The sequence below is a fragment of the Saccostrea cucullata genome, unplaced genomic scaffold, assembly GCF_032062105.1.
Source record: "Saccostrea cucullata isolate Sc308-1 unplaced genomic scaffold, CSIRO_AGI_Scuc_v1 ctg359, whole genome shotgun sequence".
Classification (NCBI taxonomy): domain Eukaryota; kingdom Metazoa; phylum Mollusca; class Bivalvia; order Ostreida; family Ostreidae; genus Saccostrea; species Saccostrea cuccullata.
This window is the reverse complement of record NW_026935991.1, coordinates 366,670-384,397: the sequence shown is the minus strand read 5'-3', so window position 1 is coordinate 384,397 and position 17,728 is coordinate 366,670. Positions and strand designations below refer to the sequence as shown.

The 17,728-nt window shown below is 35.1% G+C and overlaps 1 protein-coding gene across 1 annotated transcript in view; it reads left to right on the top strand.

Moving 5' to 3' along the window:
- LOC134244450 (uncharacterized) overlaps window positions 1-17,728 on the top strand; it is a 126,261-nt gene that overhangs the window by 87,461 nt on the left and 21,072 nt on the right. The window contains 36 exon segments of the mRNA XM_062726712.1: window positions 941-1,095; window positions 1,208-1,390; window positions 1,672-1,890; window positions 1,993-2,035; window positions 2,141-2,301; window positions 3,278-3,454; window positions 3,610-3,828; window positions 4,012-4,054; window positions 4,182-4,336; window positions 4,478-4,660; window positions 4,953-5,168; window positions 5,392-5,434; window positions 5,576-5,739; window positions 6,153-6,194; window positions 6,864-7,088; window positions 7,331-7,373; window positions 7,469-7,623; window positions 7,880-7,939; window positions 8,054-8,263; window positions 8,442-8,652; window positions 8,844-8,946; window positions 9,110-9,263; window positions 9,620-9,849; window positions 10,649-10,814; window positions 10,928-11,153; window positions 11,257-11,464; window positions 11,638-11,835; window positions 12,060-12,363; window positions 12,569-12,807; window positions 12,993-13,182; window positions 13,412-13,630; window positions 13,813-13,998; window positions 15,259-15,439; window positions 15,574-15,740; window positions 15,921-16,048; window positions 17,391-17,643. Of these exon segments, the coding sequence (XP_062582696.1) occupies window positions 941-1,095; window positions 1,208-1,390; window positions 1,672-1,890; window positions 1,993-2,035; window positions 2,141-2,301; window positions 3,278-3,454; window positions 3,610-3,828; window positions 4,012-4,054; window positions 4,182-4,336; window positions 4,478-4,660; window positions 4,953-5,168; window positions 5,392-5,434; window positions 5,576-5,739; window positions 6,153-6,194; window positions 6,864-7,088; window positions 7,331-7,373; window positions 7,469-7,623; window positions 7,880-7,939; window positions 8,054-8,263; window positions 8,442-8,652; window positions 8,844-8,946; window positions 9,110-9,263; window positions 9,620-9,849; window positions 10,649-10,814; window positions 10,928-11,153; window positions 11,257-11,464; window positions 11,638-11,835; window positions 12,060-12,363; window positions 12,569-12,807; window positions 12,993-13,182; window positions 13,412-13,630; window positions 13,813-13,998; window positions 15,259-15,439; window positions 15,574-15,740; window positions 15,921-16,048; window positions 17,391-17,643 (6,059 nt within the window).

The following is a 17,728-nucleotide window of genomic DNA, read 5'->3' as shown; positions in this document are numbered from 1 at the left end:
AAAATTGTCAATAATTGATATTCAATATTCATTTAGAAATTATCACCAAAGTTAAGTATTTTAAAGAATAAGGTCAATCGTGAAGGCAAGGCCAATACATCTTATTATACATGTAATATGTATATATCTTCACTCTTTGTGAAGTCAAAGCAATATACGTTTTATGTCATTATTTTGGAATAAAATTTCATGCATATGTAAAGTTTTGTAATATGCAATGTAAGGTATATTCTTAAAGGATTATTATGTGACAGAATATATGAAGAGTTGTACATCCAAAATATAAAGTTTTTAAAAAGTTCAAACTCCAAAATTCAAAAGATTCTTTTAATAAGTTCAAGATTAATTAATCATCTTGCCAAAGTGTACACTGATAACCCAACAGATTTATACCACGCAGAACAATTATATAATGGAGAAACATTAAAAGCAATTAATTTCCTGATAATAATTTTTAATGATATATACATAAACAATATGTGTTACTTTTTAAAATTATGTGTTTTTTTTTCAACAATACAAACTAATTCAAGGTCAAAAGGTCAAAGTTGTTGATATCCACTGAAAGGTCTTGCCACAAAAAATACATAAGTGAAATGTAAAAGTCCTAGTATCTACCTTTCAAAAGTTATGGCCAAAGTAAAAGTTTAAAAATTTTGTGTAAAAGTCTTATTGACTCCAAGGTCAAAAGGTCAAATTTGATTCAATTTCCCAAAAAAGGTCTTATCACAAGGAATACACATGTGAAACATGAAAGTCATAGCTCCACTAAATCAAAAGTTATGGGCAAGGTTAAAGGTTTTGTGACAGATGGACAGACAGACAGCTAGAGAGACTGATAGACGAATGAGATTTAATGTCTCCTCGCTTTCGCGAAAGCGGGGGACAGTAAATGATATCATCTGTGAAAAATAGTTATTTTGTCTGTTCTTTATTGTAGAGTAAGTTTCTATGAGCTACAGGCACAAAATAAGTATATAGTGAATTTGGACATCAGTGTTTGCTTTGAGAGTGCCTCTGCCTGTGCTGTTGTGGCCTCTGTCTTAAAAGACACAGTACTACCCAAGAGAGACTGTGAAAGATCAACTGCAATGGGTAAGTTATTCTGTTATCATTAAACATGTTTTATCTGTGTAAAAGGTATTGGATATATTGAAAATTTTATGATATACATGTATCTTTTACACTGTTGATTTTATTTGAGCAGCTTTCTCTGTGAACAACTACATTAATGCTAGAGGCTACTCACCCACTCTGTCACCCCTCCCTCAGCACCTACAGATGCTGGTCACAGAGGAACACGGAATAGCTAACATGATGAAGCAGCCAGCCTGTAGCAGGACAGATGCTATTTATACCTCTACCACACCTGTCAATGGCTGGGTATCAGGTATTATGTTTAAATTAATGGAAGTACCTTAATTTTTAAATTAAGTAAGTTTGAACATTTTTGAAATGAAATCTGTTTGAAAAACCATTTACATGTAAGGCTATGAAAGTACATAAATCATGCTTATAATGAACAGCTATCAAGATATTGAATGTAAATTGTCAAAGATAGCTTGTTATATATAATGATTCTATGCAGAGTTCTTACCAATTATATTTGATTTCATCATTGACAATTGCTTCCACTGTTTCATGCTAAGTGTCTACTATATTTTATTGTAGACTGTTCCCCCGCCCCAACATTGACAGATTTGAGTGCTTTGGCCATTAACTGCTACAACCCTGCCTCCTGTACTGCAGCCACATGTTGTATGGAGATTAACAGGTTCAATGGCCGACCCCTGGAAGTGGAACTAGATTTCAACCAGTGTTCTAACTACATGGATGTTACTATAGAGAGAGTGCCAGTCAGGATGTATATATCAGATATTGGTTTGAATGGTATGTGTTAAAAATTCAGCTGATTTTCCTTGAAAATATAGTTCAAAGTTTTGTAAACTTCCTTTCTTACTTGATCGAGGATCTTGCAAATTGTTATTTCAGGTACCACATACACAGTAGGCTTGAAGGGGATGTTTAAAGCCAGGTGAGAGTGTAACTTATCACAGGAGTATAAGAATTTTTTGCACCTTTGCAGACTTTGATATTTGTGCTATATATTATAAAACTAATTGTCATAATTCATTTCCAGCACGGCCATCACTACAGATAAAGAAAATAGACAGTACAGCTTTACCTTCTCTGTCTCTGCCTGTTATAACTCGGGATCCTGTAGTCAGACTTACACTATCTTCTCCAACACAAAGTTCAGTATGAAGACATGCAATTACACTGGAGGATTCCTAAATCCAGGTTCTCTTCTTACATAGGATGTATTGATCATGTGATGCTGTTACATGTTGTGTATTACTGAGAGATGAATGATGTTATGTTTTAGTAGTTACTTCATGTATGTAGTTTTGGATACAAATCATAAATGTATATCCTCAAATCACATTTTATGATGCTGATTTTTTTTTTCTTGCAAATTGTTATTTGCTGATGTGACCACATCACACATGTTCAAGGACAGCCTATATATGGAACTGGGATGTTTGTAAACACAGCCAGTGAGACTCTGTATGGTCCTTATCACAGGAGTATCAAAATTGTTTCAATTTTTTGACAACCTTTAAAGGCAGATATTTATTTGTTATATTTGTGCTATAGTTCATAATTTCCTAACTAACTTGTCATGTTCATTTCTCTTCTTCATCGTGTGATCAGATTTCTTGTTGTATGTTGTTGGCACCAGTTCAACGTCACGTAGAGATAAAAACAAAAATTAATTTCTGTGGATATAAAGTGGAAGCTGAGATAGACAAACTGAAGGATTCAACAGACCTCCTAAATTATGTCTGGGGTAGGTTCAATTCATGACGGTTGTCTTTGTTTCTCCAGTAGATTGTACAAACTCTGAAATAAGTAAACAATATATAGCACATTGTTATATGTGCAGACTTACACTTTTAGGAGTCAAAGAAGCAAATGAGTGAAATGTGTTAACAATTTGACTTTTCAACACAAAACAGTTCAATTTGAATGGTGTTGTCAAATGGAAGACATGCATATATATAAAATATTGAATTTGAAATATAAACAAGGCATATGAATCCAGGTTCTCTTCTTACATAGGATGTATTGATCATGTGATGCTGTGACATGTTGTGTATTATTAAGAGATGAATGATGTTATGCTTCAGTAGTTACTTCGTGTATGTAGTTTTGGATATAAATCATAAATTTATATCCTCAAATCACATTTTATGATGCTGATTTTTCTTTTTAGCATTCTCTTTAACCACCTGGATGACTGCTCGGTCCATTGCTGATGTGGCGTCCATCACAGATGTTCAAGCAGACAGTCTATATATGGAACTGGGACTGGACCACTTCATGTACAACACAGACCAGTGTACTCTCTCTGACTCTGTCTATGGTCCTGCTACAAGTGGCTGGAATAATGGTAAGTCAAAATTGTTTCATTGAAAGAGCTGTTGACATTTTGACATTAACCTTAAACTGATAGGCAGAGGTATATCTATTTGTTAACCTTCTTTAAATAACTGTTTGAAAAAATAAGAAGAAGGGCTAACAATTCATTTTCTTTAATTTTCTTAGCATGTGCTACCCCACCGACAGCACTTGGTACAATTTCCGATCCTTCAGAAGTCCGGTGTCATCTGTCTTCATCATGTGATCAAATTTCCTGTTGTATGTTGTTGGCACCAGTTAAACGTCACATAGAAATAAAAACAAAAATTAATTTCTGTGGATATAAAGTGGAAGCTGAGATAGACAAACTGAAAGATTCAACAGACCTTCTGGATTATGACTGGGGTAGGTTCAGTTCATGACGATTGTCTTTGTTTCTCCAGTAGATTGTACAAACTCTGAAATAAGTAAACAATATATAGCACATTGTTATATGTGCATTGAAGTGAAGCGTTAAAAAAAAAAAAATCTTTTAGGAGTAGACAAAGAAGCAAATGAGTGAAATGTGTTAACAATTTGACTTTTCAGGATCATCAAAACAGTTCAATTTGAATGGTGTTGTCAAATGGAAGTAAGTCTTCAGCTATATATATAAAATATTGAATTTGAAATATAAACAAGGCATATGAATCTATAAAGTTGCACTCATTTTGTATCCACATAATATGATTCTGAAATATACACGCATACACTCGTAGAATGGATCTGGTGGATTTGATAGCACAGAAGAAGTATGTGACAAACCTCCAACTTCAAGCCTGCTTTGAAGGGGGCACCTGCATTGTTAGTGAGAATGTCCTACAGAACACAGAGTTTGTACAGCCTGTGTGTGACTGGACAGTTGGACTTCAGGGTATGGATAAATCCCATCTTTTCCTCTGATATGTTCTCATTTCTTTTTAAAAAAAAAAATATCCTTGCAGAAAGTTTTTTGAATAATACTTTTAATTGTATATTTTTATTTATATTATAATTTTTTGTTTTTCGTTTTAAGGATTCAGTTTATCCACTTGGTTGACAAGTCGAGGTGCGAGTTCTACTCTGAACCCATTGTCTGGCTTCTTGCGGTCGGAACTCCTGGAGGATCATGGGATAGAAAACATGATGAAGTCACCATCCTGCAGTAGAACAACGGACACAATTTACTCATCTGCTGGCTCTGATGGGTGGAATTCTGGTATGAGAGATAGTCAACAGATCTATTAATTTAATTAATTTTTTTTTATCTCAAACTTTGGTGTATTAATTTCTGATATAAAGAAATCACAAGAGAGACAGTTTAGTGTAACAACAATCATGTGACTCCATTCAAAGTGATACAGTAGAAGTCATTTCATTGAAGACTAAGAAGGAATTCTATGTGTGCTCCTATTACAAATTCATGTCCCAATGATGTCATTCAGTGTTTTGAAAAATAAAAATGAAATTATGCATAACCAGAGAATAACATTTTTTCTGTCTTAAAACAGACTGTGCTAGTCCCCCCACACTAAGGAACCTGACGGGAGAGGCCATCACCTGCTACAATCCCTCGACCTGCTCTGCGGCCACTTGCTGTGTGGATGTGGCTCGACTGACCGGTCAATCTGTGGAAGTGTCCCTTGACTTCAGTCAGTGTGGAAACTATCTGGACATTAGAGTAGAAAAGATTACAGTCAACCAGTATCTACACAGCTTTACATTTGGTATGCTATGTTTTTCTTCTAAAAAACAAACTGGAAGAACAGTTTAGTATTTCTGTTATCTTTTAAATAATTAAATAAATGTTGAGTAATGGTCATTAGCTTAATCACTGTTACAACAAACTGTTTACCTGCAGTTGCATGAAAAATGTTAAAATATGTGTTTTTAAAACAAATTATTACTTTGAAAAGAATGATCAATTCAGTGTTACAATCTTTGATTTAGGTGCAGAACAGAAAATGTCTCTGAAAGGCATGTTTGAAGTGAGGTAAGAATATTGAATCCAGATATTTTATGAGATCTGTATCAATCCCTCCTGAGAAGTTAAAATCTACAAAATTGATATCTGATGGCTAAAAATTAATAGTAGATATCAAATGATGCAAAGAATTTGATCCTTGTATTCTAGGTATAAGATCACGGAGGACACAGCCAATAATAAATACAAAGTGGACATGTCTGTCCATGTATGTTATGAGGATGGTTCTGCATGTGCTGAGAGCTTTACCATATACAGTGACACAGAATTCCCTATGGAGACTTGTACTTACAAAGATGGACTTCTAAACCCTGGTAATTTGCATTTGTATGAAACATTTTAAGATTTACAGCCTGATATATACTGAAATGAATGTTATGCATCAAAGCATAAATGTACTACACCACACAAAGATTTCCCAACCAAAGGGTGTGTCAACTATCAAAAGTTGAAGGTCACTGGAAGAAAATATTCGTATGTTAAATATCATTGTGATTATATTCTAGAATTCTAGAATTGTTTCATCATTTTGCACTTGGTGGGTTTTCATTTCACACAAAGTACCTTGACCCAAGGTATTTGGGGAAGTATTATAATTCGTGTCCAGTTGTACTGTTGGATAAACTTAATTTCACACAAAAATTGTGAAAGGTAGGCTGACCTTTATCAGCTGGGGAAGTTCAAGGTCACTCAAAAGTAATTATTCCATTTTAAATGTTTTTTTCAGCCTTTTCTCTGTCTAACTTTCACACAAAGATGACCCAAGGGTGTGTCATGACCTTGACCCAAGGTCATTTGGGAAGTTCAAGGTCACTGGAAGAAAAATTTCATAATTCGTGTCCGGTCCATATCTTTCTTATGGATAAACTTGGTAGGTTGTCATTTCACACAAAGATTGCCCATGACCTAAGGTAGTGTCATGACCTTGACCCAAGGTCATTTGGGGAAGTTCAAGGTCATTGGAAGAAAAATTTCATGTAAATACAGACCAGTGTACCTCTCTTTCTTATGCCAAAACTTACTTCTGATAAACCCAGCAACACAGTTCTAGTTTGCATTTGTATGGAACATTTTAAGATTGACAGCCTGATATATACTGAAATGAATGTTATGCATCAGAGCATAAATGTACTAAACCTAAAAATAAAACTGTATGTTAAATATCATTGTGACATTCAATGAATGTTTTATAGCCTATTATATTACATTGTACTGTAGTCCTTAATTTACATTAACAAATTCATATAAAGTTAATAAAACTTATCTTAAACTGCATGGGGGCAAGAAAAATCTTTGAAATTTTCCAGGATGCCAGATATTGAAGTTAAAATCATAAAGCAAATAAGGCTAAAATTTCCAACTCACCCTGAGAGATCATGGTATTTTGAGACATTGATAGTTCAACTGCATATTTATATTGTATATTCATTGATTTTAGATTGTGCCACAAGCACAGCATCACTGGCCGATGCTTCTCATCAGGACAAAGTGAGATGTCACATTCCAGCATCGTGTGAGGTTGTCACGTGCTGTGTGTATATTGAACCAGTCAAACGACACACCAAAGTGGAACTGAAGATGAACTCCTGTACCTATAAAATGAATTCTGTCATTGGAAATCAAGTGGCAAAGGCAGAAAATCAACTATTCAATTATGCTTGGGGTAATTATATGCAATGCTGCGATTACCTAGACAGTTCTAGTTCAGTTTTACTTCTGTATATCATAAAGGGTATATCATGGCAATGCTGCATTTTGATATTACTAAAACATTATTCATGTCATCTTTTACTTGTGATTCATCAATTTGAAATCCATTTGCGACGATATATCATTGTTTTGTATGTTATTTTTTTAACAAATTTTTAAAGATCACTTAAATTCTATTTTTGTTTATTTATATAGGGACAAATGAAGAAATTCAAATACATGGTGTTGTGAAGTGGGGGTAAGTCATAAAAATAGATTGAGGATGCTATTGAATGAATTAAAGAATAAAGAGTTATAAATGAAACAAAAAAATGCACCTTAATTTTTTTTTAGCTACGAAGTCACACACAACCCTGCATCATCAGAATTTTCAGTTCAGGGCAAAGTTAGTTTGTGTTATGAGGCTAGTTCATGTACAGAGGTGGCCATGAATTATGAGCTGGGATACCAAAGCTGCACCCCACCCCCTCCAGCTCAATACCTGCCAGGTACTGTAGAAGCAGAAATATTAATTGAGGATTAAATTTTGTTGTTAATAAATATTAACTAAAATCTTACATGAAATTTTATATGATTATATTTTACATTGGTTTGATTTCAAAACAACGAAATTTTATGTCCATTTAAATTTGTGTTTCTACAGTTTTTTTTAAGTTTTCTAGAATTTTTGATGAAATATATACATTCGCCAGTGACATTAGGATGAACTTTTATGAACTTTTCTTTAAAAATTCCTTCATTTAGGAGTATCATTTGGATTCTGGAAGCAGACACAGTGTACACCATTTACCTATGATAATACAGGTAAGCAACTTTGTAATAAATAATTGAAAGGGATTTTACAGTTACACTCTGTACAGATCACTTCCTAAAGAAGATAACTGGTTCATATAACAGCAGTGTGTCTTCTGTTTAAAGCTTGTCCAAACTTTAACCTTCCACCTGATGGTGTCAACAATTGTGACATTCTGGCAGACTGTTCTGGAATTCAATGCTGCTTTAATACAAACTTTGATCTGGGTCCTAAAAATATCTACTTCAAGATTCAAGTCAACTGTGGAAGTAACAGCATTGAATATGAAATTGAGAGGAATACATACAGCAAGGCATTGTCATCTCTAACAGATGGTAGGATTTAATTCATCACTTATGCTATATATTTTTATGAATTTTTTTCCCAGCAAAAAAAAAAATATTTAAAAAAGAAGACAATTCATGCAAATGGAACATTCATCAAAAATGAACAAATTTTGTTAAAATTTTTTAACATCTTGTACATATACATGTATATTAATTATTAATATAGGTGGAACAGTTTCGGAGGTTATTGGGAGTACACCCACATTTAGTCTGAGTTACTCAAAGAATAAAATCAATGAGACCCATGAAATCACTGCCTCACTGACAATAGTCGGCAGCTCCACAGCTACCTATGATGTTATAGATGGTAACACTGACATTGATACACCATTATGTACCGCAAGGAGGAGGAAACGAAGATCCGTCATTTTATCACAGTAAGTCGTTAGAAAATTTGAGAACTTGATAAAATTTTTAAGATAACATTACTGAGATTCAAAATGTTCTCATGCATTTTGTAATGCTACTGAATTTGGAAGCATAATGCATTTTAGTTTAATGGGATAAAGCTAATTATAAGAACGTTATATTGTTTATAATATCACAATGAATGTGCTTCAATTTACAGACTTGATCCCTCAGACTTCAAGACTGGAGTGAGGACACTACTGGAGAGTGGAGCAACCAATGAAGACATTGAGGACTTCCAAGTGCTCTGCCGGGATCATGCTGTAAATAGAATCATTATAAATTATTTAATATAAAAAGTTTCAAGATACTTTCAAAGCTTAACTTTTATCGGCTTAAAAGAAAATATGATGACGTCTGATGGCAAAGTCGAAATAATTTATCAGAATAGTAGAGATTAATTGATTTTTAAACAATGCTTTTTAGAAATTCAAGAGATCAACAAATATGGCCAGTACCTTCATTTCAAATGATGATGCTAAAGCCAGCCTAAAGACCCAGATAATCTCACTAGGAATGAACAATCCTCTGACTTTACCAGTTTTAAGTAATATAACAGAAAACTCAACTATTCAAGGAGGTACTGATATAGATTTTACTGCTTAAACTTCTGTATTTCTAAGAATAAATAAATATTTTGATGTACTGGAACAAAATGCTAAGCAAAAGGTTAACGTCTGCAAATAATAGAGAACTTCACCTTTCAAGGAGGTACTGAACAGATATAGGTTTTACTGCTTAAACATCTATATTTCTAAGAATATTTTGATGTACAAAATGCTTAGCAAAAGGTTAACTTCTGCAAATATATATAACATTTCAACAAAATGAAAATGTGAAATTTGAATTCACTATCATATAATGAACTATTTTCTTAATATTAAGCATTTTATGCTTGATCAAATTACCATCTGAACAAAAATGATCCCTTTTTAGCTGATTCCATTGAGAAACTCATTGGTACTGGGCCCCCTCCATCAGCAGTAAAGGACGGTGGTATTTATGTGGTGGGACAGGGTCTGAATGCAATGGGAATAAAGCTTCTGAGTAAGAAGTTAGCTTGTATGACGATAGGAGACCTGGAGGCCATACTGGACATCAAAAATATGAATTCTTCTCAAGTCGCCAACCTGTTATCACAACTGAAAGATCTGGCTAAAGCTTTGGTGGGTTATTGTACATAAGCGCATATAGAAATTACTTTTTGATTTGACCAGGTGTTTTACAATGCTTTCTGATGTTTATATAAAACTCAAACAATGTTACAGTTACAAAGTTTATTATATACAAAACACATATTGGATTATGGGGACTTTTTACAATTTGACCTATCTCCAGGACAATTGGAGATAGACAAAGTATAAATGGTAACACATAAGCAGCAAATAAGTAAAAAGAATGCACGACTGTTAAAATATATATACAAATGTAGTAAACAAACATACATATAGAAAATACACACATTAACCCCAAGGAGATGTGTATATTTTTGTTTTAAATAAAATCTCTCAATATATTAATTTTTCACTCGTACAAATTTCAATATAGGTGTAAAAAGTCATATTTAAGCCATGCTCCTGAATAAATGCAGTTAAAACAATCATGAAATTTTGCAATAAAGCCATAATTTTAATACAGGTGGATATGTCCAAGTGATTTGGAAGTCCCCACCACATAATCTTTAAGTACTGTAGAAGCACAAATTTTCGTGGGCATAAAATTTCGTTCTTTTGTCTTCAAAAAATGTGGGCATTTAATTTCGTTAAAGTATATTCAACCATAAAATTTCGTGTGGGATTTAATTTCCAAAAACGCTTTTGTGCTTTTAAAATTTATAATCATCCTGATCCTGTATCTCAAAGTTTTTTTCTCAGTCCCATCAGGTTCGAGATAATGAAGTTTGACTGTATGTCATTCTATGGATTGCCTGTTCCACTTTTAATCAGAAATGGTTATATCTTGCAGTATTCTGACTTCAACAGCAGGCTAAATATAAGTAGCAGTACAGATAGCATTTTCAAGAAGTTTGACTTGGAGCTGTCAGGAACCAAGGATTTCCCCAGACAGACTGTCAATGTCTTCTCCTACAACAAAATGTTCTTTGTTGGAGGCCTCATCAGAATGAATTTTGGTAAATTGTGCATCATAAAATCATGAATATTAATTTTTTCTTTCGATGAATGATCATAAAATTGCAAAATAAAGTTACTTCTGAAGTTGATTGTAAATGTCTGCCTTGTTTAGGCTTCAGTGCCACAGGAAACCTTGGTTCCACTTTTACCGCCGGAGTGAAGGTTATGGACATGACAGGAAGTGCAAAAGTAGATCCTTATGGAGCAGTGGTAGTGTCAGGTGAACTCTCCGTTGGGAATTTCCTGCATGGGACTCTGAAATTAGAAGGAAGCATGATAGATGTGGGTTTCCCCTCAACAGCTGAACTTAGCTTTAATAAATTTCCACTGGAAGTAGGGTAAGAATTCATGCTTTCAACTTTAACAATTTTTCTTATTATCATATTACTCCTATATATGGATTTTTGAGCGTTTTGTATTAAATTTTCATTGTAATTCCAGAGTTCAAATGTACCTGAATCTGAAACCTGTGAAGCTGACACTCCAAGCAAAGGTTGTGATGGATGTTGATCTTGGCTTCACACAGTTCCAGAAGGAACTGTTTAGGTCCAGGTTATGGGATTACAAGTCTCCCACTATACAGAGGCTGGTCATAGACCTGAAGAAACAGGAACAAGATCACACACCTCCAGAAATAAGGAGCTTTGGGGTATTATTGATTTACAGATTTTCAAGGAATTTTTTTTTTCTTTGGGCATGCAGTTTGAACATTCTAAAATCAATCTTTGAAGTTTTTCAGTGAAATCTTTAAGGAGTGCTGATAAATGATTCACAGCTATTTCTGCCAAATGTAAATAAAGTTTTGACTTGGTATTTCTGCAGAATTCTACCAGCGAGGATCGCTGTGGTGTGATCCAGGAGCCAGGGCGGGATTACAAGGAGCCCATGTTTAGAGTGTTTCTGGATGCTGGGGACGACCTGAGTGACATTAACATGACGCTGGACATCGGGACAGTTCCTGGAGGGAAAGATGTCATATCAGGAAAGGAACTGGGAGGTTTCTCCACAATGCTGAATGATGTATGCAAATTAACTAAATTATACATCTTTTCTGAAGAATATCACACAATTCAGACTCTATTCTGTTATTAAAATATTGCTGAAGAAATACTTCTTTAAAAAATTCAGGACTTGTAAAGACTGAATATTTATTTGTATATGACTAGCAAGTCAAATGTGAATTCTATATTTTTTTGTGATCTTGAAGGACATTCAGTAAAATATTTTTTCATTGATATTTGCAGGTGTTGAGTCCCTCTGGGGTACCTCTCTACTTCTCTGTTTACGTCACAAATCAAGCAGGAGAAACAGCAACAGCCATCTGTTCCCTAGCCACCTATGATGTCACACTTCCAGGAGGTAGAATGGGTGTGGCCTTCAGATCCACCAGTAACCCTAACGTACTGAAGGCCACAGTCACGGTGTATGAGGACTCCCCCATCACAGAGAGCAGGGTGGCTGTGGGGTACGGAACAGGGAAAGATGGAAGTCAGATCGTGGGCTGGACCAGTGTCAACCTACAGGAAAATGTAGTCAACTATAATGTGGGTAAGTTTGTGGTGTGAGAAACCAACTTTGGTTCACTTGCATGAAATATCGCTGAGTTATGAGACCTTTGTTACTTAGAAATATTCTTTGCTTGAATTATGTTATCTCAGTCAGCACGTGACTCACAGATAGATTTCAAATAAATCTTGAATAAAGTTTTAGTTGGTTTACAGTGTTGTACTAAAAAAATTGTATTTCTTAATAGGAAATGACCCAACACATGAGAAGGTGATGAAGTTGTTTTCTGCGGGGAAGATAGCCCGCTTGGTTGGCTTAGGTACTGTCAGTGCTTCCCACTCTAAGATAGCCACCGTGGGGGAGTGTGCCACTATCTGTAATGGCATGCATGTGACAAAGTGTCTCAGTTTTAACTATGATTTTGGCAGCAGTGGACACTGTGAACTTCTGGAGGTCATAGAAGGACAAGACTACAAAACAGCAGTGGTAAGTAGATGAAAACTGAATATTTACTAAAAGGTCAAGAAGTCTCTCTTTGATTTCAAATATCATTTAATAGGCACTTTTCACTTTAAAAGTACTTCACTACAATTGGCAGCTACCGAATGTTAATAGAAAATTGTGTATTTTTGCAATAGACAGAGTTACAAAGAATTTATTTCACCCTTTAGGATGGCCTGTACATGCACTATGAGAAGCTGGGAGTAGGATCCAACAGAGGATTTGAATACACCAACCTGAACTTAATCCACAACCAACTGTACTTCTTCAATTTTGAAGTTGTCAACTCCCTGGGTTTTACCAACATCCTAAGCTCTGAGCCAATTCTGACTGACTTCACCCCACCGACTCCAACATCATGTATGTAACTATTGGTCTCAAACAGGCCTTTAAATTGCATTCCAGTAATTGGACTTCTGAGTCTGTAATAATTCCCTTTGCAAAAATCCTGTGGTTTCATACCACTGATATACCATATGCAGTGATTTCTACCAAAATTTTAATATTTTTTCTCACTGAAGACTATTTGTAAGGGATTACATAGTTCTATTCATACTACATGTATGAACATTTATGAGTATGGTTTTAGGGCAAATCAAAGTAACCAGTGACAGAACTGAGACCCTGCCCTGTACTACATTGATACCCTCGGACCGAGATAACTGGCAGAGACTTTATTGTCAAGGAGTGAATCCTACCACCAAAAACCACAGGGTCATTGTAGATGGACCAGGCTCAGAAACAGTCTACAATGGACATGAGTTCAAAACAGATCTTCTCTACACCAGAGCCAACCAATACATATCAGGTACGTTACTTGAAATCAATTAGAGCACCAAAAAAGAAAATTTTTAAATTTAAAGAATACATGTATTTGAAAAGGAAAGCCATTGAAAAAATTGCTCACTTGCTTGAAGTGCTAGTAAACATGGGAAAACAATATGGAAATCTGTATAGAAGGTCATTTTATCAATGTATTCATTTAAACAGCAAACTGGGATGGGATTCATGACAATGAGACAGGCCTTCTGGGATACGCTGTGGCAGTTGGTTTGAGTCATTGTGACGATACTGTTTACAAATTCCACGACCCCCACGGTCACCTCTTGGATTCCTCCCAGTGGACTTACAGCGTCATCATGACCCCCATACCAGCACCTTACACAGTACTGCCAGGTAAAATTACAGTGTCTGTGGATTTAAAAGGCAGAGTATTGCAGCACACATGTATTAGAAAGTGAGGATACAGTTATGTTGTCTTTTGAATAAATCTAGAGAATTAGGCTCTTTGGAAGTGAAGATATACATGTATACTGAAAGGAAAAAGAAACGCATAATAGCATAATATCGAAATATATTTAACTATAAAATTATGAAAATTTGTCAAATGTGTATTTTGATTACTGTGCACTAAAATTGCTGGTCAAAATTACTCAACCATGAAATGTATGGCATAATGCATGTTGATGATGACAATTTTATGATCACATTTTGTGGTGCTAAGCATTGGAGTTATAGACATCGTTTTCCGCATTTGTTAAATTTCATGCAATCATGGTATGGCTGACGAAAGTTACACAACTGAATTGCAAGTGAATAAAAAGGCAACAAGATGTTGCTGTGCAGTTTGTTTTAAACTTTTCAACAAAAAAAGGTTTTTCAGTTGTCAGAGAGTAAATTAAAAGGTTTCCAACCAACGATGGCGGTGGCGTTGACGCGTAACAACGTCACATCAAGACAGGGCTTTTCATCATGTCACCTCGGTTGTTGTCAAGGTGTTATCACTGAAACCAATATTTATACGGCAAACTATCATACCAATATTTTCACCTTAAAATAGAAATTCTCTGCTCTAATTTGGTCCGCGCGTTTGGCAACTTTTACGTCGATTTTACTCTCACGCGCGCACGTACGCGTCGTGTGCGTAATGTTTTTAGCATGTTCACACTCGGAAAATGTAGCCAAAACCAGCTGGATTCTGTAAATTCTTCAAAATGAAAATTCGTGGCACATTTGTTGGCTTTGGAATAATACAGCTTCTATCAACCATTAAGACTATTGTCGGACAATAATAATCAAATGAGAAAGATAAATGCTCTGGTGAACTCAATGCACAGGAAAATCAAGGCTGTTAAAAATGTGCAAGGGAGATGATGAGAATTTTTATTTTAATTTTGGGGGGTATCGACATATCAATTTCAATAACTCAGGAATTATCAGTCAAAGTCACACAAGATTTTGGTAACTTGTAGATTAAAGTGAATTAAAATGTTTGATAACAATACTGGAAAACATTTTCGAAAAAATAGTTTTAATTTAATTTAAAAGTAAAATATGCGTTTCTTTTTCCTTTCAGTATATTATAAGTTCATTCTTCTTGAATTAAAATATTATTTGTTAAATATGTGAAGCATAATGTGAAGAATTGTTTTACAGATGGAAAATACTACATCACTGTGAGGGCCATCAACAAAGTGGGGTATGGAGGTCCCCTGGGGACATCTGTCTGTCACTCCACGGCCTACACAATAGACAATTCTCCTCCTGTCGTGTACGAAATCTTCAATGTCCAGTACGATGAACAGACCTTCAACCTCACACTGTCACACAACTCCTCGTGAGTAAATCATTCATGTAAATCTTGTAAAATTTTGATATATTTTCATTGATGAGAATAATCTAGGATGTTGTAAGTTGTACGTAATTTTCACTATGATGAACTACAGGTAAAATCTGTTTCTTTTTGCATAGTGATCCCCATTCTGGGTTAAGTAGAAATGACTTATGTCTTGGCCACACCCCCAGAGACTGTGATGAACTGGCATGGACACAGATTGACTACTCCCCAAACATATCATACATACACCAAATGACTGACGGAAAGGAAATCTTTGTCAAAATCAAGGCAGTCAATAACGGTAGGATATACTATACTTTCTTATATCCAAAGCTTGGATAACAGAATTTGAAGGTGTGAAAATGATGAAAAGGCAGTTATAGCTTCTTGTAGGCATTTTGTTGCACATACTTTTCTGCACATAATTGCCTTCACTTGTTCTCTTTGAATATGTGTGACTACAATTTCTCTATGATTATAGTGGACTTGAGAAGTATAGGAGTAGCCCAGGCCTCCATCATTGTTGACAGATCAGCCCCAGTACCAGGCAGAGTGTATGATGGAGAAACACCCCAGCAAGATTTAATGTTTACCAAAGAACAGGACAAGGTATCAATAGTGTTTCTAAATCAAGCAAATAAATTTTCAGTGTAAGCTCTAAGTAAATTGCTTTTGTATTTCAACAATTTAATTTAATATTCTAAAAAAATTTCTGATGAAAGCCTTAATGCTAACAGTGATTATTATACCTCATTATAAATATTCTAAACAATGCGTTATCTGATTGGTTCTAAGTTATCACGTGATCGGGCCGTAAAACTTCATATTGACAAGTGTTGCATAATATTTTGATACCGCGATATGTTGAACCTGGGTTCAATATATCGCATAATATTTTGAACCCGGGTTCACTTTTTCGCTGCGATATATTGAACCCCTTTATAAAATATTGAACCCCTACCTTTTTCATTGAAAAGAGAGGGGGTTCAAAATATTATGGCCATAATATATTGAGTCCCTTTGCCAATTTACTTTTAAAGGGAGGGGGTTCAAAATATTATGGCCATAAAATATCGAGTCCCCCTGCCCTATTAATTTAAGAAGGAGGGGGGTTCAAAATATTATGGCCATAAAATATTGAACCTCCATGTCCTTTTAAGTTAAGAGGGAGGGGGTTCAAAATATTATGGCCATTAAATATTGAACCCCCCTGTCCTTTTAAGTTAAGAGGGAGGGGGTTCAAAATAATATGGCCATAAAATATTGAACCCCCCTGTCCTTTTAAGTTCAGAGGGAGGGGGTTCAAAATATTATGGCCAAAAAAAATCGAGTCCCTTACCTATTCAATTTAAGGGGAGGGGGTTTAAAATATTATGGCCATAAAATATTGAGTCCCCCTGCCCTATTTATTTATCAAGGAGGGGGTTCAAAATATGGCCATAAAATATCGAGTCCCCCTGCTTTTCATCATATTCCACCTCTTCGGAACACCTAGTGTATTTTCCCGCAATATAGTTCTTGTTCGGTGAACGAAAACTCCTGAGAGAAGTAGACGTCACAATAGCCTGGTTTACGTCACAAAACTGATGATATTAATGTGTTGAACAAATGGTTTTATAGAAACTTTACGTAAAAAATGAAAATGAATTTGAGAGAGGCGCCAAAATTTGAAAGTTTATGTTTATTTCAAAGGTTTTGCTTGTTTCGGTATAATAAACAATTCATTGCATGAATGTTCGGGCGAAGCCCTCGGGGAATATGATTTTTCTTGGCTGAATAAGTCTTCATATTTCCCTCACTATCATGCAATAAATGTATATTATTTCGTTTGCCTTCAAAATTGTTGTGAACTTAAAGGTGGTAAGGAATTAGTGTATAACCGAGCAAAATAGTCCATGCCTAGCACTTCTATATAAGCATACTTTATTCATGTTGATAAAATTGTTTTTAGATTTGTGGCAATTGGGAGGGATTCAGTGATGCAGAGTCCGGCATTGCCCTGTATGTGGTGAGTGTGTGGACAGCAGACAGCAGCCCTACCACTAAAGTTGTCAATGAAACCCAGTTCTCCAAGAACACGAGTTCTGCCTGCTTCAGTCTGGGGGCTGGGAACCAGCTACAGCATGGAAGGATATATCAAGTCACTGTACAGGCCTTCAACAGCGCAAACAAACAGCTCAATGTGTCAGCCTCATCTGATGGGGGTATGTCTAAAACAGATTAATATCCACATTACTTTTGTTTAATCCCTAAAAAATCGAGGAAATATAATGGCACAATAATGCTATA